Raw genomic sequence first — 21,319 nt, forward strand, 5'->3', positions numbered from 1 at the left:
GCAGACAGTAGGATCTGGCTTGGTTTTATCTCCTCTGAGATCAACAGAGTCAGGTTAGAGAACTTCCGTGAAAAACAAAAGTTAAGAATGGAGAAAGGAAGATTGATGAACTGTTCTACCATGACTTAGTCTGATTTGTCCACACAAACATGTTTTTAAAGAACAAAAGTCTATTTTATATGCTCAGTGTGACCTTAGTATTTCTGAAACCTCACTGAATGCAGATATGAAGTGAACCCACTAAGAGGATTTATGTTATTGGAACACTGAGAATATTTTTGGGTTTAACTCTAATAGGAACTCTCAATGAAATGACAGGCCAGGGGACATGGATAGAATAGTTATCGCTACAGTAAGATGACATGTAGTTAGGAACTGCTTTTAGCAGACCATGTAGATGAGCCCTTTCATTTCCCTTCACTTTGCCAAATCTATTTTCACAAGGTAGGTTAGGTAGTTTAGTGCTGTATATAACTTTGGGCTGTAGAAGAGAAGATCACTCTGCCCTCTTGTGGTATACAGACACTATGTTCATAGAGGGTTGTTTCATAGAAACCTTCTATTGGACCACTTTCTCTATAACTATCTCTTCTGTTTTATTTACCTGACCTAATGTGAAAATTGTTTTTTGGGTGTTGATCAGGCTCAACTTGTTAGGGAATTACACAGGGTGTGGTCCACCAAATGGTAGTTAATTGTGTCTACTTAGCTTACCCCCAACAAATCCTCAAGTACACATTCAGCTGAGGCTTTAATCTTTGTCCTGTCGGTCCATCAAAAGTGAGAAGCAAATGAACAAAATTATAGTGCACTTTCACTCAGGTGACTGAGACTGATGAGCAAAACCCTGTCACATACTGTATGTACAATATACAGTAAAAAAAAATGTACACCATTCCAACAACAATACAATATCAATTTTTGGCTCAAATCATTTCTGAATTATACTTTACAAAAACTCGTGCTCATACAGAACATAAAGCAAAGCTATGTTTGAATTTAAATTTCAAATAAAGAAATAAGGCAGTGGATTAAAAGGAAAGTCATGCATAATTATATAACAAAGAAATGACATTCCCACTTTGTGATTCTATATGTTGAGAGCACATAGGTTACTAAAAGCATGTAAACATCAGTACAGTATTTGCAAAACAGGATGTCACACCCTTACCCAAAATAAAACTACTGCAGTTCTTTGTAAAACGTGATTGGCCAGAGTACGGTATTCAATACATTTCAACTCAGGTTTTCCATTTGTATGTCATGTACAGTTTGTGAAACAAAATTAACCCCAACTCTGTTACTGTATAGGCATCCCTGCTAGGTTAACCTAATGGAGCAGGCATAAAATAAATCTACACACTGAAGAAGGTTGAAAAGTTGAAAAGTTTGTATGCTATCCCTGCAGTGAAAATACTTTTTTATTTTAATTTTAATTAAGTAATCTTTATGCAACATTTTTGTGTACGGACCCATCACACCTTTTAATTTATCTGATTTCACACCAACCAAACTTCTAGAAGACTGCGATGGTCCCCTTTTGATTAGAAAAAATAAATGCCTGAAACTAGATCCCCTACATACTGGTCTTGACGAGAAGAAAAAAAAACGTTATCTTCTGCACTGTTCAACCAATCCGGTAAATGTGGAGGAGGAGTTAAGATGGTGTGTCGCCTTGTTAACGTCTAAAAGCGGAAGTCGCGTCACAGGCTCTCTTTCCATATCCCCTGAAAACCGGAACATCTGGTTGTTGGGGACTCGGCTGAGGCTACTGCTGGGTCATCAGTCATTCAAGAAAATACAATGTTATATGGACCTCTTCTTATGAACCCCAGTTGTGGTTTGGCGTCTGGTATCTGAGGTTAGTCTGTCAGTATATTGGTTCATTTATATTGGGGTACCCTTGCTTATATGTGAAATAGAGTTTGGAGCAGTCTAATCCTCGTAGAAACTTGTCACCCCGATCGGCTATTAAGATACGTTTGCATGCGCCACGGGTAGCCATTAATCACACCGGTATAAACAGTGTTGACCATGTGGGGGGAAACTCAGCGGTGTTGGGAGAGGAGGCTGTCCTACCTCTCATAACCAGGCGCTAGCTATGCTGTAAGATGCTGATCTCAGGACAGTGCAGAGAGCATAATTTTTAATGTGTCTTTTTTCAAATCTTCAAAGTCATGTGTCATGCTGGTCATGTCTCAGGATGTCCCTCCGTTGCAGTCATCACACATCTGTGGACTGGCTGTACTTCATATCCCTGTCAACACAGACAACATTCCTTTTCATCAGATCATGGAAATCACTATGGGGATAATACGTTCCATGCAGATGAAGTACGGCAACACCAAAGGTAACACTTTATAATATATGTTCATACAAGGGATATTGTGGTAGTCTATAACCATATGTTTTAACTCACTGCAGTTCCTCTTTGAGTCTACTGAGTTTGTCCTTCAGTCTGTCGTTCTTCACCAGCATGGGGGAGTCCGGCACAAACCAGGCAGCAATGAATTTAAAGATGACCACTACATGCTACAGATAGAGGTGAAAGGCAGACAGGCTTGTTCAATCATATCCATGATATTTGGCATTGCTCAATGGCCATTTGGAGTTGCAAGGATAAGGTTTTGACAAAACCCTAAACTCACCTTCTTAGCTTGGCCTTTAACAAGTGATTTTATTGTTTTAGACATCCTTTGTGTTTGCTTTAACATCTTTAGTTTTATTGTAAAGTGTCACAATTTTAAATGCCCTTTAAATAACGCCTGATTTGATCATGGGTGCAGAGCTTAATTAAAATCAATATGGAATTCAGTGATTCCTGATGTGCCAAAACTATACTGAAAATAATCTAAGTAGTTTGACGCAAATACACATATTCATGGATGCAAAGAAAGACATACCTCAAATAGGATGACGAAGGCAAAGCGTACAGCCATGATGAGCCAGAACTGGGAGGTGAGGCTGTAGTCAACATCATTTCTGTAGTCTTTATAGCTGGGAAAACACACCAGTTTCACCATCAACAATCTCTCTCAACAATTACTGGTATCACTGGATTGGGTTTCTTTCTGTTTGTGACTGCATAGACTCTCGCTACATGTATGCATGCCTGAGGAGAATTGGTTGCTTTGGTTTCTGATTATTCAAACACTCAGTTAATATAAACAGTGAAATTAAGAGATGGGCAGTAAGGTTGAGACAGACTTTGGTAAATAGTAGCTTCTGTAGTGACCTAGTTGTGCCTTACAGATGCCCACCTGCATTGTGTAACATTGAAGCCGCTCTCTGTGATCAGTTGACTGGGGAAAAAATCATTCCGCACGCTCAGGTCTGTTATATGAGCAGTGGATAGAGTGTCGTTGATATAGCCCTTCATACAGCTATAAGGGGGGGAAAAAGGGATTATGGTCATATAAAAACAAACCTGCAGTACCCTTCTCCAACTCATGAGGTTTTATGCAGCTAACCGTTAAGAGAACCCCCAAAATAATGCCCAGCACAAAACATACATTTAAAAGCATACAACTTAGTTTGCTTATACAAAATCATAATTCCGTATCCAATTGTTTGGGAATTTGGAAACAGTCACATGGTAACATGGCGAGTCAGTATTATTACAACTTTAGGATGTCCTTGACATCTGCCACCAGTGTTTACCCACAGTGCTTTGTTTCATATGCAAATATACCCATTTGTCCACAGCATGGCAGCATGGTTACTTACACCAATAAAGACTAAACTAGGGAACTGTTGAACTCTGCCTTACAAAGCCTTTGGAACAGTTTCAATAAAGAATGTATTATTTAATTTATCTCCCCAATTTTCGTGATATCCAAACTGGTAGTTACAGTCTTGTTCCATCCCTGCAACTCCCGTATGAACTCGGGAGAGGCGAAGGTCAGGAGCCATGCATCCTCTGAAACACGACCCTGCCAAGCCGTTCTGCTTCTTGACACACTGCTCGCATAACCCGGAAGCCAGCCGCACAAATGTGTCAGAGGAAACACTGTACAACTGGCAACCGTGTCATCGTCCACGCCACAGAAGTTGCTAGAGCGCGATGGGACAAGGACATCCTGGCCGGCCAAACCCTTCCGTAACCCGGACGACGCTGATCCAATTGTGCACCGAATCATGGGTCTCCCGGTCGTGGCTGGCTGCAACACAGCCCGGGATCGAACCAGGGTCTGTAGTGGCCCCGCAATCACTGCAATGCAGTGCCTTAGACCGCTGCGCCACTCGGGAGGCTCGAATGTAGTCTATCAGATGACATCATCTACATTATTACTATGGCATTCATTGCTTTAAGAGTCCAGACAATGCTCTGTGAAAGGTCTACACTACTGTAGGTGCAACCCATGCACCAGTCACTGCACAAGGTGCTACAGTAGAACTTACTGTACATCAGCTTCTCCGTTGGCACAGGGTCCGTAGTGGTAGCGATAGACCAGCCGAGGGATGAAGTCTGAGGACACCCCAATGACTAGCCCATTGGCAATGACAGCCAGAACACCAATAGCTTCCAGAACTTTGGTCCATATACCTGAGGAATCATATTAAGGGATGAGCATACAAGCCCCAACAAAAACATGGTAAGGAGTTTACCAGAGACGCACAAGCTTTTACATATACTGTTTTAACTCACCAATGTCATTGGTTTTCTTGGGGACTAATCTGCGTTCCAAGCTGACCATCTTGATGGCATCCAGACGGATCTCAAAGATATTGTTGATGAGGGCCAGTAGAGGGGCCAGAGGGAAGGCCGCCACAAAGATGGTGGTGAAACTGAACTGAACAACTGCATGAGGAGAAGAGTGTAATAACACAAGAGATTTAACATTCAAGACGGGATTGGGAAGTCAATAAAAACAACTGGGCAGAATCATTGAACATAAAAGAGACCATGAATCACAGTGTAAGAGAGAGATAGACAATCATTTTGGTGAAATAAATAAAAACGTTGGACTTGGAGAGACAATGAGACATCCATGGAAGGTAGCGACGTACCCATTTCCAGAAACTCATTGAAGAGACTGAAAGAGTTGACATCATTCAGATCGTAGTTGCGGAGCCAATCACGCAGCTTGCAGATATCACATGGGTCATGGCCCATCTTCTCCTCTTCACGACATGCATTTTTGTAGCAGTGGCCACACTTCCTCTCCAGCCTCTTAGTTGTAGTCCGTCTGAAGTAACTCTTGAACCAGCTGCACAACAACATAGAACAACCTAAAGTGAGAAAGTATGATGCTCCACTTTGGATGTCTAATTCGGTTAGTTAGAAATGTATTCAATTCATTAACTACAATTCATTTTTACATGGGGTTTTATCATCTGACTGACAGTCAAATGTTTATTTGCATTACCAAAAGCTTATTCAACACATCAAAGGGCTTATTCAACCTATTCATTTCCTCAGAATGTATCTATGTTAAGCAGTTAGATAACCATAGCTATATACTGTACTTACGGCACAGTAAACTCAAAGATGTTATTCAGTGTCTGTTTGAGCAACATGATGACGGCCATTTGAATGAAGAGGTCAGTGAGGCAGCCACTGGGATGACACTAGCAAGGACAGGAAAAGGCAGATATGGTAACAGTCTGGTAACAGTCTAAAGACAATCCAAACCGTTCAACCATGTCATAATCCCATGTTAAGTAATACTTTTTTTTAAATAGTGATGAGCTACCCACCTCCTCCAATCTCCATTTACCAGAAATACGAACATAGCTGCCTGGGCGACCATTTATCCTATGTACAAGAACAGTGTGTTTAGATTCATTAAATGTAAACATTTCAAATACTTACACCTTTATGGTTCAGGATTCAAACATTTCAAGGATCACAGATACAGAAAGCACCTTCTCCATACAGCTTAGCTGCCCATGACAGCTGACACAGAGCAGTACCTTACCAACAGTTTTTCCCTTGGTTTTAACTGGGCAAGTCAGTTAAGAACAAATTATTATTTACAATGACGGCCTACCCCGGGTAAAACCCTAGCCCCGGACGATGCTGGCCGCCGCCCTATGGGACCCCCAATCATGGCCAGTTGTGATACAGCCTGGAATCGAACCAGGTTCTGTAGTGGCGCCTCCAGCACTGAGATGCAGTGCCTTAGACCGCTGCACCACTCGGGAGCCCCATGTACTGTCAGCCAGATCAAATATTAACACGACACACACACGTTGCACTCAGTACCTGCCCAGAAAAAATGCCACATATATGAGTGAGGAGAAGAGGGTGAAGAACTGGAAGGTAAACATCTTAACAGTGAAGCTCCTCTCAGTGGCCGCAAATGACTGTGTCTTCTCTGCAGGCAAGAGCAGAAATGTTAACTTAATTCATTGACTCACTTAGGTAAGTACAATTCCATCTGATGGAATTACAGAGATTAACATTTTAATTTACAATCAAACATGTACATGTTCAATGCAAACATATGTGCCTCTTCAGACTCACCTATCTCACACAGCTTGAAGGCCACCACCTTGTTGACCTTTCCGGGTAAGAGTGGAGAGGAGTTAGTGATTGTGCAGGTCTGCATGACTTAGAGGGGTTACTGGTTAAACTTACTTTGGTCATAACTTGCATGGTGAAGTAGTGTAGTACAGCACCCAACATTACTGCTACAGTGTTGGCATGGTCCCTTACAAACTCCCATGTTCCCTCTGACAGCTGCACGGCAGCAACCACACGGAACACCACCAGAGCCTGGGTTAGCCCGATGATCAGAACCAACTGGTAAAAGAACACACACACACAGTGAGAGGATAACATTGACTGAACCGGAGCTAAACACTGGTATAGCCCAGGATGAAAACTGCTACGTCTGTGATGCAATATGGCACTGAGTGACTGACTGGGACTGACCATGAGAGTGACCAGCACCAGAACTAGAGTGCTGCGCAGATAAGAATGGCGAAACTCTTTGGGATGGCAGTTTGGATCATTCACTACTCCCAGGATGAGCTCCTCCTGCAGGCCAAATGGAACAATATTCAGGATTATACCACAGCATGAGTCTGAGGTCATATCAATCACACAATGGGTCCCTACCATAAGATGACAGGAATCAACAGGACATTTTTTTTTTTGTTTTTTGAAAGAGTATATGATTGGGTAATATCAATGAGTAACAGACAACCTAAACCATGCTAAAAACATCCTATAGTATACAGTAAATCCAGACATATAATGGTTACTTAGGCCTAATTGAAACCATACCTCTTCCTCACACCAGTCAAAGACTTTCCATTTGGACACAAACGTTGCTTTGTGTCTCTTCCACAGCTCCAGAAAAATGGTAGCTGGAAAAATAAAAAGGGCAAGTCAAGACAGTCAAGATTTATCTGAATTAAAAATGTATTGGATGGAAAGAATCAGTTTTACCCTGTGTGAGAGACTTACCCCAGACTGCCATGAACATAGCAAAGGCCACCGTCCCCTCATTGTCAAACAGATGACTCACCTGCACACAAGACACATTTTGAACATACAAACTTTATTAACTATTTTTTTAAATAGTAACATTTGCAATGCAGTATGGTAGAATGACATGAGTTACCTTGGCATAGGTACAGGTGTCACGCAGCTGCCATACTTGACACCACTTGTCACACCTCGGGCACATTACGGTGTCAGACTCACAGACCTCCTTTCTGTAATATGAAGACACACAATGCACCTTCAGAAACACATTAGAGTTTTAAAGAGGAGCAACTCCATGTAACCCATTTTTTCTTCCTACTAACATGTCAGCACCAATCAGCTTAATAAAGAGTTTTTCTCAGTGGGTCTGTCAACTCACATGAGGGGGCTGGTGTTGAAGAAAGCCAGTGCATACAGGAACACAATCACACCCAGAATGGCTGCAGGGACCAGCAGGATGGTGTACCAGCCCAACCACAGGTAATACAGAGCCACCTTCTCTCCAAAGTAACTCCTGACAGATACATTTCAGTTTGCATGTTCAAATTCAAACCAGGAAAAGGACATTCCTAATCAGTTAACACCCCTTACTAGGTTTCCAGGGGGATTAAAATAATATTTAATTAACACGTAGTTTAGTTTCTCAGTTTAGTTTAGTGTCATCTTCAGAATTTCCCTTTCACACCACTGAGGTAAATGACATGTTGTATTACTATTTGCATGCTATATATTTAAGCAATAAGGCACGAGGGAGTGTGGTATATGGCCAATATACAGTGCCTTGCGAAAGTATTCGGCCCCCTTGAACTTTGCGACCTTTTGCCATATTTCAGGCTTCAAACATAAAGATATAAAACTGTATTTTTTTGTGAAGAATCAACAACAAGTGGGACACAATCATGAAGTGGAACGACATTTATTGGATATTTCAAACTTTTTTAACAAATAAAAAACTGAAAAATTGGGCGTGCAAAATTATTCAGCCCCTTTACTTTCAGTGCAGCAAACTCTCTCCAGAAGTTCAGTGAGGATCTCTGAATGATCCAATGTTGACCTAAATGACTAATGATGATAAATACAATCCACCTGTGTGTAATCAAGTCTCCGTATCAATGCACCTGCACTGTGATAGTCTCAGAGGTCCGTTAAAAGCGCAGAGAGCATCATGAAGAACAAGGAACACACCAGGCAGGTCCGAGATACTGCTGTGAAGAAGTTTAAAGCCGGATTTGGATACAAAAAGATTTCCTGGCCGATTTCCTGGCCGTCCCTCTAAACTTTCAGCTCATACAAGGAGAAGACTGATCAGAGATGCAGCCAAGAGGCCCATGATCACTCTGGATGAACTGCAGAGATCTACAGCTGAGGTGGGAGACTCTGTCCATAGGACAACAATCAGTCGTATATTGCACAAATCTGGCCTTTATGGAAGAGTGGCAAGAAGAAAGCCATTTCTTAAAGATATCCATAAAAAGTGTAGTTTAAAGTTTGCCACAAGCCACCTGGGAGACACACCAAACATGTGGAAGAAGGTTCTCTGGTCAGATGAAACCAAAATTGAACTTTTTGGCAACAATGCAAAACGTTATTTTTGGCGTAAAAGCAACACAGCTGAACACACCATCCCCACTGTCAAACATGGTGGTGGCAGCATCATGGTTTGGGCCTGCTTTTCTTCAGCAGGGACAGGGAAGATGGTTAAAATTGATGGGAAGATGGATGGAGCCAAATACAGGACCATTCTGGAAGAAAACCTGATGGAGTCTGCAAAAGACCTGAGACTGGGACGGAGATTTGTCTTCCAACAAGACAATGATCCAAAACATAAAGCAAAATCTACAATGGAATGGTTCAAAAATAAACATATCCAGGTGTTAGAATGGCCAAGTCAAAGTCCAGACCTGAATCCAATCGAGAATCTGTGGAAAGAACTGAAAACTGCTGTTCACAAATGCTCTCCATCCAACCTCACTGAGCTCGAGCTGTTTTGCAAGGAAGAATGGGAAAAAATGTCAGTCTCTCGATGTGCAAAACTGATAGAGACATACCCCAAGCGACTTACAGCTGTAATCGCAGCAAAAGGTGGCGCTACAAAGTATTAATTTAAGGGGGCTGAATAATTTTGCACGCCCAATTTTTCAGTTTTTGATTTGTTAAAAAAGTTTGAAATATCCAATAAATGTCGTTCCACTTCACGATTGTGTCCCACTTGTTGTTGATTCTTCACAAAAAAATACAGTTTTATATCTTTATGTTTGAAGCCTGAAATGTGGCAAAAGGTCGCAAAGTTCAAGGGGGGCGAATACTTTCGCAAGGCACTGTACCACAGCTAAGGGCTGTTCTTAGTTGGTTCAAACTAAGCTTGATGATGAGTTGGTTATTTGAATCAGCTGTGTGGTGCTAGGGGAAAAACCAAAACATGCACCCAGGGACGGCCCCAGGACCGAGTTTGGGAAATCCTGCTTTAGGTAAGCACATCACATTTAGCTGCATCGGCAAACCCAAAGTTCTGTGTGGATATAACCACTAGCTGACATACTTCCTGGAAACAGAGTTAATTACTTTGAAAGTGAGAGAGAGAGACCATTTCTTATTTGGGCAAAAGTCTGTTCTCCACCCTCTCTCCCCAGTCCTCCTACCTCATTGACCCTGAAACCGATAAATGGTCAAGGAGAGTGACAATGTTTTGTAGGAAACGAAAGATGGTCCTCCCTTCCTCGATAGCCTCCTTTTGGCATGGAAGCAGAAGTGAATCCTACATGATTCCTTCGCGGAAGAGTTTTACTCTTCCACACCCACTTTGAAATCAGCTGTTGTTTTCTTGAAGGAGAAAAGCATGCAAACATTTAAAAACAATATTCTATTGATCATTTTATCTACAACATGTCTTGCAAAACTAGCTAGCTACATTTGTTTTTAATCACTGTATACTTGGGGATTCCACCCTGCAAACATCATTTACGTCCATGTGCCATTGCACAAGGAGTCTTATTCCATACAAGCACAATTTTGTTCAAGTTCCCCCTTCTCGACGCCTCTCCTTGATTACCTATGACCTTTTTCAAAAGGAGGCCAGAGAGGACGGAGGTGAGAGGATGCAGGAGTTGAGCAAATCCAATTGAGGAAAGGCCACTGTGAAACCAAAAGACACAGAAACACAGCAGGATATATGGAAGGTCTTACCTGACATCATCGACAGGCTGGGTCATACAGAGAGCAGACCATCGTGCCCACTTTTGTTTCAACACCTTTTGCTTGTTCCTCTATAAAAACAGAAAGCGGCTCATACTGTAGATGTATTTCACATCAATGAATTTCATATGGGCTACTTACTTACCTACTTACTTACAAGGCATAAACAGCTACAATGCCCCTCAAGATTGAACAAGTAATCAGGTATACTAATCAGGTATCCAGGTATATTAATTATTATTAAGGAGAAGTTTTTTTTAACCTCATGCAGGCAGAACGTGGCCTCAAAGACACCCTTCTTCTGGAGCTCTTCGAGGTTCTCTGTTGTGTTGAAATGAAAAAGAGGGTTACGAGTGACGAACAATTGAAGTCCGGGACAAATATGTTGCTAAAGAGATCAATGGAGGGAGCACTTCACATACCTCCTGTGTTGATATGGGTGTGGTGTAGGATGTAATGCACTACTCTGATCCTGAAAAAAAAACCAAGAAAAAGGTAAGAGAACATGTTGGAAGTTAATGTGTTTTGCGTATGGAATGGCAAGAGAGAGAGTTCAATGCATCTCACCTGGTTGAGTGAGGGATGATGACACATTTCCGGTCGCCGCTCCAGTTGCAAGCATCAGACACCTTTAGTAGGTACCTGTACTTGTCAAAGATCTCCTTTGGGGCCCGGACACCATAAAACACCTTGTCATCATGAACGATTTTCTGACACAAAAACAGGCAAAGTACAAGATGAGCATTGAACCAGGTGAAATTGGATCATTTTGGGAGGATTGGCCATACAGTATAACTTCCACACATTCTCTACAGTTGTACACATCCCAATAAAAGGAACCTTGCCTCAACAACGCTCCATATAGAATGTAAACATGATTCAATGAAGTAACAAACTCACTGTCACTTTCATGTTTTTCTTCCTCAGGTGGTCAATAAAAGCCACCTGCTTCAGAAACTTTGGGTGATCTTGGTCCTCAACTTTGTCAGCAACTAGAACATAATCATATGTTCTCTGCTGGTGCTGTGGGAAACATACACAAGCTTTTCTGTATTCTAGGGACTGTGTCATACAAACAGGTTGAATAATTATCACCTGTATGACTATGTATGTCTCTAAGTTATGAATGTGGTGAAATTAATAGATGGTGTGTGTTGTCGCTTACCAGAGTTGGGAGTAATGCCTCCATGGTATTGTCAAAGCCATCCGTGTTTCTCTCCTGCAGCTCATTACCATCCTAAAACACAGGGTAACAAAGAGGAACAATGTGACATCTCTCTTGTGATACAAAGGCTGGCCCATCTCCCCACCTCACTGCAGTGGTCTGCCAGGCATGTGCCAGTCAGCATGGACCACAAGGAACCTCTCAGCTAACATAATGGTCAATGATGTGCCTTCATTCACTACATCCAAATTGTCATTGTGGCTTCACTATCCTGTGTCGAAAAAAGGGACACTAGGCAAATTCCTTTTTACAGTTGGTCCATGAGATGTCAATAACACACATCGCTAAGCAGAGGGGTAAAACAAATAAAGGCAACTGGGCCATCCCTCTTGCCATCTCTGTTGTTATGCAGGTTTCTCTCTAAAGCCTGTCAGTCTTTCACTTTCATTCTTCCAGACTCCCACAGGATTTTCCAGATTACAGGCCCCAACACGCCCCACACTGATTAGCTGGGAGGGCTTGTAGCTTTTGCTGTACAAAAGATGGGATTATTTAAACCTCAGAATATAACATTTATATTTTGTTCAAAGGCCACACTGAGTTCTATGCTCTGCTATGTCTCGAGAGACATGATCCAATCTTGACTGATCATATTTTGGAGGTGTGCCACTATTACCCTCTTTAGTGCAGTTGAATAAACTTTAATGAAATAACCTGTTTCACCAGGAGCACAGCCAAGAAGACCAGGCAAACGTTGAAAGGAGGCTGGCTCTGATGTAGGGTATTGTGTAGTGGATATGGCATGGGTTGCCAGAGGAGAGGTGTCATACATCAGGCCTCAGCATCACATAAATCATAGACACTCTTCAGAGAAACATGGTCCAGGGTAAAAAGCTGAGACCTGACAATTTCTCAAAGATCTACATGCTTTAGATGAGGACCATGGTGGGAGACTGTTCAGCCAACTTTGAGTGAAGTTATGCTTGAAACCCAAAGGCCAGATTAGTGACCTTTAAATCAGTGAAATATTTTAAGTTGGTCTCGGATTTTTGTTAATTTATTTTAGCTGCTGCAATGAATCCAGCCTATACAGTGCCTTCGGAAAGTATTCAGACCACTTGACCTTTTCCATATTTTGTTGCGTTACAGCCTTATTCTAAAAGGGATTAAATAAAAACAATTCCTTAGCAAATCGACACACAATACCCACACATAATGACAAAGCAAAACAGTTTAGAATTTTTTTGCTAATTTATTAAAAATGAAGACAGAAATACTTTATTTACATAAGTATTCAGACAATTTGCTATTAGACTCAAAATTGAGCTCAGGTACATCCTGTTTCCATTGATAATCCACCTCAATTGATTGGGCATGATTTGGAAAGGTACACACTTGTCTATAAGGTCCACAGTTGACAGTGCATGTCAGAGCAAAAACCAAGCCATGGGGTCGAAGGAATTGTCCGTAGAGCTCAGAGACAGGATTGTGTCGAGGCAGAGATATGGGGAAGCGTACCAAAACAATTCTGCATCATTGAATGTTCCCAAGCACACAGTGGCCTCCATCATTCTTAAATGCAAGAAGTTTGGAACCACCAAAACTCGGGGGGAGAAGAGCCTTGGTCAGGGAGGTGACTAAGAACCCGATGGTCACACTGACAGAGCTTTAGAGTTCATCTGTGGAGATGGGAGAACCTTCCAGAAGGACAACCATCTGGCCTTTATTGTAGAGTGTCCAGACGGAAACCACTCCTCAGTAACAGGCACTACAGCCCGCTTGGGAGTTTGCCAAAAGGCACCTAAAGGCTCTCACACCATGAGAAAACAGATTCTCTGGTCTCATTGGCCTGAATGCCAAGCGTCACGTCTGGAGGAAATCTGGCACCATCTCTACGGTGAAGCATGGTGGTGGCAGCATCATGCTGTGGGGATGTTTTTCAGCGGCAGGGACTGGTAGACTAGTCAGGATTGAGGCAAAGATGAACGAAGCAAAGTACTGTGAGATCCTTGATGAAAACTGTCTCCAGAGTGCTCAGGACCTCAGACTGGGGCGAAGGTTCACCTTCCAACATGACAACACAGGAGTGGTTTGGGAAAAGTTTCTATGTCCTTGAGTGGCCCTGCCAGAGCCCGGACTTGAACCCGATCTAACATCTCTGGACAGACCTGAAAATAGCTGTGCAGCAACGCACCCCATCCAACCTGTAGGAGCTTGAGAGGATCTACAGAGAAGAATGGGAGAAACTACCCAAATACAGGTGTGCCAAGCTTGTAGCGTCATACCCAAAAGACTTGATGCTGTAACATAATGTGTAAAAAGGTCAAGGGGTCTGAATACTTTGACGGCACTGCACATGGTCATACTACGAGGCAGAAAAGTTACAGGAAACCTCAGCTACAATGAGCCACAGTCAATGTGTTCGCAGTCCAAATAAAACACCTGTAAAATGAGGGTGTATGTGACATTTGACCCACATCTAGTCCATAGATAAGGCACTGTATACCACTTTTGTTACAGTAACATAACACAACTCAGCATACTCACAAACTTCTGCACAGGCTATAGCAAGATGGCAATAGATTTTAACCTGCTATGAGGTCACCTCTAAAAAGCAGTTTCATTGCCATAATCCATGAGTGAGTATAACATTTTTAAAAATACATTATTCAGTCCAACTGATTTTATAATCATTCAAAATACTGTACATGAAAACATGTTTCCTAAGTGGTTTGCAGGTGAGTTGTTAATAAATAATTTTCCTCACCTGCTCTGGATTCTTGAAGTACATGTTGCAATACGCTCGTAATCCAAATTGAGCGAAAATTGATCACCATTCACATATTCTGTCGTTGGAGCGCCGTTTCCTTCATTACTCACGAAACGTTTACCCTTACTTCAGACATGGAGCTCTAATTATACTAAAAGTACAATATTAAAAACTTCTGTACTGAGCTAAAGATAAGTTGACTTCACTTCCGCGTTTCTGAGTCAATTGCTTTCAGGTAGGTAGCGTCACTGCTTCTCAAAAGGTGAGGCGCTGATTTTGAGCGCTTCTCTTGGAATAGCAATGCGGCCATCTGGTCATAGTAGGACAGTCGCAGTCGTTTAAAAGGTTTACAGTTAGTGACCAAAACGGAGTCTCTTGGTATCTCTCTACCTTTGAAAGTGCATGCAAATGATTGTGCTTTGCTTATCTGTGAAACCAACGAATGCATTTAATTATTTGACGTTGATATGAATGTAGCTATCTATATTAACTCATAAACACATTCTTCAAATAGTGTAATATAATGATAACACGTCGGATAACTTCTAGATTAATCACAAATTAAACACTATTGGCTTCACATCAACCATGGAAAATACGGGAACAAATATTCATAAGTGACAAAGAAACGATTTAGTTGTGGGAAGACTTTACTGCGCCAATAATCAATAATAGTTATAGCAATAGGAAAAATAATGCCACTTACAAGGGTCTACTACAAATACAATTGTTTACATTACACTTCCACCAGTATACTTGACAGCTAAATTCAATGTTCTTTGGACTTCAAAACAGCCATATACATTAGCATTACTGACAAGTGCTTTTCATGTCTGAAGTTAATATTCAAAATACACATTTTACATTGATTCTGATAAAGTCAAGAGGCCGAAACCATTCCCTTGATTCAGAAAAAAACTCCACTGGTTGAGGTTCTACAGGGAAGCACTAAAATACTGTCCATATTTAGGGTCCTCCATTATTTCCAGAGGACTTCAATTGATTGATGCATGTGTACTCTCAGTCCTCCTCTTTCTCTGACACCTTGCGGAAGTTCTTCCTTTTGATGTTCCTACTAATGACAAAGCCAATAGGCGGCTGATCCTTCCTATCAATCAGCACGCCCTCTGCATCCCCCACCGGTGTCCACTTCCTCTTCCGCTCACTCTCCTTTGGGCGTTGGGGGGCGATTGCTTGGCCTATACCCTCCTCTTCTTCATCATCTAAGTGACAGAGACCCATCCCTGCCTTAGTTCGATCAGGCTTGTTAACTTCTGCAGATTCATCTTTCTGTGGCCGGCTAGGTCTGGAAAACACAATCTTATGCTCTGAGCTACTACTCTGGCCTTGGTTGAAAGTAGGTGTAAAAGGCTCTTCAGGATCATCTTCCATCGTGTTCTCCTTCTCCTTCTGCTGCAGGCTTTGTATGTACTGCTGAGCCACCATGCTATTCTTGCTGTCACTGGTCTCTGGCACATCCTCCAGGTCGTAGCGCGTCCAGCGCTCAGGATTCACCAGGTAATCTGGCACTCCTCTCTTCTGAGGAGGCTTGCTGACCAATTCCCCCACCTTCTCCCCATACTTCTTTCCACTCGGCAGCAGTGGGGGTGGAGGGGGACGTGCAAAGACCCCATCAATGACATTGTCCTGGCCCAGATGGGACGAGGACAGCTTAGCGGCACTCTCCAGGCAATCAAAGATGCTTCGGCTGCGGTTGGAAAAGCTTGAGCTGCCACCTGTCAGACTGAATGCGGGTTTCTTGGGACCGGGACCAGGGCAAGAGTTCTGGTGCTCTTCATCATCAGATGAGGACAAATCTTCCACCTCTGGGTCTATGGACTCATTACGCTCTTCAGGGTCGGAGTCACTCAGAGAGAGGTTATCTGTCAGCTTGATTGCGTCACTGTTGGACAGCTTGTTACGTCCACCGTCTCCGTGGTCCTCTTGCTCACACATTGCTCTCAAGGGCCTGGGTCTGATGCCACAGGAAAAAAACAACTTTCAAACAGTCAAGGGGTCAAGAGCCTGGAAGAGTATGAGAGGGTTGTTCTGAGTGGTAATTGAAACATATAATATGTATGGTAATATAGCATGCATTATAATATTTTCACTTTGTCAAGAAATGACTGACCTTAGCCTGGTAGAGCTGCAACACCGCCACTTTCTGTATCCGTGAGGTTCAAGGGTGGCGGCAGTCCTTCCACCCTTAACAGACACACAGAAAGATATACATTAAAAACAGCCATACGGATCTAGTCATTTAAAGCTTAGGCCTATACTGTAAATAATAAGTACATTGCCAGGTAAAAACAATGAAACTATCATTTCAGAGCAATTGCACAACATCAACACAAGATGTCAAGTGTGACATCAGGTGTGGTGAGTCAACTGCAGATGAGTAGGCCTATAAGTCCTCTGCAGCGTCGTGTGAACATTAAGTACTGTAAGTGGGTGCATCTGTACCGAGGGCTTTCAAATCATTTAATGTTTGACATCCTACGTAATGTTACCGTTTGTGTTAGTGTGAGGACGTATCTTACTGGAGTTGCAGACTCACAGGTTGCGGGAGCTGGTTGGGATGCTGCTCAGCTCAGATAAGACAACAAATGTGTGGGGATTGATGACAGCTCCAACTTTTGCCATGGTGTGACCAATACCAGACAAAAATGGTGTAGCGACAAGCTGTAAAAAAATATAAAAAAATACACGCAGATCAGTCTGTTACCCACTCACTGCATATATGTAAATTGTGATTACATTGCATACATACAACCAGACTCATATACTTAGATGGATCTGCATACAACACAGTAGCTCTGGTCCATCACGCAACAACAATGCCTTGCGTTGCCTTGCATACCACCCATAGAGATATTGTAGTTAGAGGACACAACATTGTATCTGTCCCATTATGATGTCTGCTAGAGCATGGGCAAAGCAACTGAAGCCATCTCAATTTTGAAGTAGTCAATTTTCTCCTTCTACTTCTTCTATGGCATTTGTAAACAAACTGAAAGGGTGCATACTGCCACTTGAAGTGTTGTTTGAACAGGTATAAAGCTAAGATTGGCGATTTACTACCACCTGCAGTTATGGGATGTTTGCTCATGAGTATAATTAATTGTCTGCTCCCTTCATCAACCTGGATGGAATTATGTGATCCTTCCTTAACCTATAGGATGTCCCACCTTGTTGACTGACTAATTAAGCATGTTTAAAGTTCTCAATGGCTCTGCCCATCCTAAAACGGGCCTGATTCCTACATCTAGCTCAATGATACTGCCAGAGAAGCTCTGGTCCACGCTTGTGCAAGCAGCTAGTAGTGCAGATCTCACGCATACGCGCGGATCAGGATCTTTTGACGATAATGAAAGTACTCCTAAACGTCTTTTGGGAAAAAGTACACCCTGTACATACAGAGAAAAGTAATCCTGCAAACTACAAATATGTTTACTTTGATGAGTTACGATGAAAGGATATGGAAAACGACAAAGCAGGGGCATCTCGTCGTTGTGCGATGGACAAGAGCTAACACAGCGACTACGCCCCCTAACATTAGTAGCTAGTTCGTGCGTATCTCAGGTCTCCTAGCTAGCTTTTGTTTGTAATGGTATTTGACGGGAAGACAGCATAACAACATGGAGGGTTGAGTAATTCACCACGAAGTAAACCAATTATGGAAATCGACATTGGATATCTATTAGCTAACGTCAACTAGTAGCCTCATTGGCTAGCTAACTTTAGCTGTAGCTGACTTTGAATAAAGGGAGGGTGGAACATACCACAACCACACACAATCATTCTATATCTTACAATACTTCATCGATTCGTTGGAATGTGTTCAGTAAACTACCTAGCTACTACATCAAGCAGTCAAAGCTGATTTGTGTTGCTAGCTAGCTGCAGCTCCCGCTTTACCTTCTTCACGCTGGCGCTGCAACTTCGGTTTGTATGCTGCAATGTATGCTGGGTAGGGTAGTTTCCCCCCGCTCCTGCCTTTAGTGGGCAAATAACCCAATCGTCATACCATACCGCCACCTACAGTAGTCTAATGGATTGTAAATGTAATGCCAGTGTAGGCCTACATCATAATTTCTAAACATACATCTTATTCGCTGAGATTTAACGGTGGTTGGCATCCAATTTCTGTTGCATTACCGCCACCAAGACTGGGGTATAAATTCGCACTGAACTAAAGGCTAGAGCTGCCGCTTTAAAGGAGCGGGACTATAACCCAAAATCCCGATATGCCCTCCGAAGAACAATCAAACAGGCAAAGCGTCATACAGGACTAAGATTGAATCGTACAACATCGACTCTGGCGCTCATCAGATGTGGCATGGCTTGCAAACCATTACAGACAACAAAGGGAAGCACAGCCGAGAACTGCCCAGTGACACGAGTCTACCAGAGGAGCTAAACTACTTCTATGTTCGCTTTGAGGCAAATAACACTGAAACATGCATGAGAGCACCAGCTGTTCCGGAAGACTGTGTTATCACGATCTCCGCAGCCGATGTGAGTAAGACCTTTAAACAGGTCAACATTCACAAGCCCGCAGGGCCAGACAGATTAACAGGACGTGTACTGTGAGCATGCGCTGACCAACTGGCAAGTGTCTTCACTGACATTTTCAACCTCTCCCTGTCCGAGTCTGTAATACCAACATGTTTTAAGCAGACCACCACACTAAGGTTTCCTGCCTAAAAGGAACACCTATGTTAAAATGCTATTCATTGACTACAGCTCAGCGTTCAACACCATACTGCCCTCAAAGCTCATCAATAAGCTAAGGACCCTTGGACTTAACACCTCCCTCTGCAACTGGATCCTGGACTTCCTGATGGGCCGCCCCCAGGTGATAAGGGTAGGTAACAATACATCCGCCACGCTGATCCTCAACACAGGGGCCCCTCAGGGGTGCATGCTCAGTCCCCTCCTGTACTACCTGTTCACTCATGACTGCACGGCCAGGCACAACTCCAACACCATCATTAAGTTTGCCGATGACACAACTGTGGTAGGCCTGATCACTGACAACGACAAGACAGCCTATAGGGAGGAGGTCAGAGACCTGGCCATGTGGTACCAGGACAACAACCTCTCCCTCAACGTGATCAAGACAAAGGAGATGATTGTGGACTACAGGAAAAAGAGGACAGAGCATGCCCCCATTCTCGTCGACAGGGCTGTAGTGGAGTAGGTTGTGAGCTTCAATTTCCTTGGTGTCCAAATCACCAACAAACTAACATAGTCCAAGCACACCAAGACAGTCGTGAAGAGGGCACGACAAACCAAGGAGACTGAAAAGATTTGTCATTGGTCCTCAGATCCTCAAAAGGTTCTACAGCTGCACCATTGAGAACTTCCTGACTGGTTGCATCACTGCCTGGTATGGAAACTGCTCGGCCTCCGACCGCAAGGCACTACAGAGAATAGTGCGTACGGCCCAGTACATCACTGGGGCCAAGCTTCCTGCCATCCAGGACCTCTATACCAGGCAATGTCAGAGGAAGACCCTAAAAATTGTCAAAGACTCCAGCCACCCTAGTCATAGACTGTTTTCTCTGCTACCGCACGGCAAGCAGTAGAGCGCCAAGTCTAGATCCAAGAGGATCTAAACAGCTTCTACCCCCAAGCCATAAGACTCCTGAACGTCTAATCAAATGGCGACCCAGACTATTTACATTGTTGTTATCATCTATGCGTATTCACTTTAATGACTCTACCTAGTATATGTACATATTACCTTAACTAACCGGTGCCCCTGCACATTGACTCTGTACCGGTACCCCCCTGTATATAGTCTCACTATTGTTATTTTACTGCTGCTCTTTACTTACTTGTTACTTTTATTTCTTATTCTTATTCATATTTTTTTTAAACTGCATTGTTGGTTAGGGGCTCGTAAGTAAGCATTTCACTATAAGGCTGTTGTATTCGGCGCATGTGACTAATACAATTTGACTTGATTTGAAATCATTATACATTATACTGATCCACAAAATGGAAAAAATGGGGAAAGTAAAAACATTTAAATGACCCTGCCATCTAACCCTACAGTCATTAAGACTATCGTTATGAACGCTAAACCAACCTTTCTGAAGCATACATCACTCATTGACCTATCCCTCTGTGCTGTCACAGATCTACTAGGCCTACTCACAGGGATTCTCTCAGGATCCCTCACTGCCTCAGCATAAGACACCTTCTGTACGACTTACTCTGACTCTGGCCAACTCAACCTGCCACTCTTGCACCCACTCTTTCGATCCCTAGCAAACATGGGCACCCCACAGTTGACACACATAACCTTTTCCACCGAAACCTCCAGTGTTTCCCCCAATCGTTTTTTTTTCTCTACAAAAAAAAACTAGAAAGTAGGTTACATTTTAAGAACCATCACCCATCTTCAATTAGTACTGTACTCTGTCAGAGAGAACATATTTTGAATAAATTTGAAATATATTATATATCATTTAGGCCTAATTCTAAGAGAAAGTAAATATATTTATATGTATATATATATATATATATATATATATATATATATGTATGTATATGCATGCAGTTTGCTTGGTGGACTGTGTTTCTTCACATAGCACAAATTGAAATAATTTAGTAGGATAGTCAGTTAGGCTCATATGATTAGGCTGTACAAAATATTTATTAATTTGGTGAGAATTGAAGGGTTTTCAAAACCGTACAAAATTACCAAACATCCAGTTTGAGGCCATTCACATGGTAAAATGCA

At 42.5% G+C, this 21,319-nt stretch overlaps 2 protein-coding genes across 9 annotated transcripts; both read right to left on the reverse strand.

Moving 5' to 3' along the window:
* Positions 1-734: 734 nt before the first annotated feature.
* LOC110526512 (anoctamin-9) lies at positions 735-15,064 on the reverse strand. The gene is made up of 24 exons (XM_021607539.2): positions 14,563-15,064; positions 11,796-11,867; positions 11,531-11,653; positions 11,198-11,340; positions 11,053-11,102; positions 10,893-10,951; positions 10,622-10,701; positions 7,818-7,952; positions 7,575-7,668; positions 7,418-7,478; positions 7,235-7,317; positions 6,881-6,985; positions 6,584-6,748; positions 6,470-6,506; positions 6,209-6,320; positions 5,701-5,758; positions 5,474-5,571; positions 5,011-5,210; positions 4,649-4,801; positions 4,402-4,546; positions 3,261-3,383; positions 2,904-2,997; positions 2,420-2,532; positions 735-2,257 (listed from the first exon to the last, which is right to left on the reverse strand). Exons 1-24 carry the CDS (start codon positions 14,584-14,586, stop codon positions 2,224-2,226), a joined length of 2,361 nt encoding a protein of 786 aa, XP_021463214.2. The 5' UTR covers positions 14,587-15,064; the 3' UTR covers positions 735-2,223.
* A 133-nt stretch (positions 15,065-15,197) lies between these two features.
* On the reverse strand, positions 15,198-18,624 carry LOC110526513 (protein TSSC4). Of its 8 annotated transcripts, none has more exons than XM_021607545.2 (4): positions 18,484-18,624; positions 17,123-17,247; positions 16,697-16,770; positions 15,198-16,590 (listed from the first exon to the last, which is right to left on the reverse strand). In XM_021607545.2, the coding sequence occupies exon 4, from the start codon at positions 16,519-16,521 to the stop codon at positions 15,586-15,588; it is 936 nt and encodes a 311-aa protein (XP_021463220.1). In that variant the 5' UTR covers positions 16,522-16,590; positions 16,697-16,770; positions 17,123-17,247; positions 18,484-18,624; the 3' UTR covers positions 15,198-15,585. The 8 variants fall into 8 exon arrangements, with proteins under 8 accessions (XP_021463220.1, XP_021463215.1, XP_036836784.1 ...); XM_021607540.2 differs by having other exon boundaries at positions 17,106-17,247; XM_036980889.1 differs by having other exon boundaries at positions 17,076-17,247.
* Positions 18,625-21,319: the final 2,695 nt, after the last annotated feature.

This window comes from Oncorhynchus mykiss, chromosome 6, assembly GCF_013265735.2.
Source record: "Oncorhynchus mykiss isolate Arlee chromosome 6, USDA_OmykA_1.1, whole genome shotgun sequence".
NCBI lineage: Eukaryota > Metazoa > Chordata > Actinopteri > Salmoniformes > Salmonidae > Oncorhynchus > Oncorhynchus mykiss.

Excerpts from the sequence above, each read along its gene's own strand:
- LOC110526513 (XM_021607545.2), bottom strand. The coding sequence starts at position 16,521 with ATGTGTGAGCAAGAGGACCACGGAGACGGTGGACGTAACAAGCTGTCC.
- LOC110526512 (XM_021607539.2), bottom strand. The coding sequence starts at position 14,586 with ATGTACTTCAAGAATCCAGAGCAG. Across the intron at positions 5,572-5,700 it reads GTAAATGGAGATTGGAGGAG|TGTCATCCCAGTGGCTGCCT; the intron begins GTGGGTAGCTCA and ends TGTCCTTGCTAG. Across the intron at positions 2,533-2,903 it reads CCTTCGTCATCCTATTTGAG|CATGTAGTGGTCATCTTTAA; the intron begins GTATGTCTTTCT and ends CTCTATCTGTAG.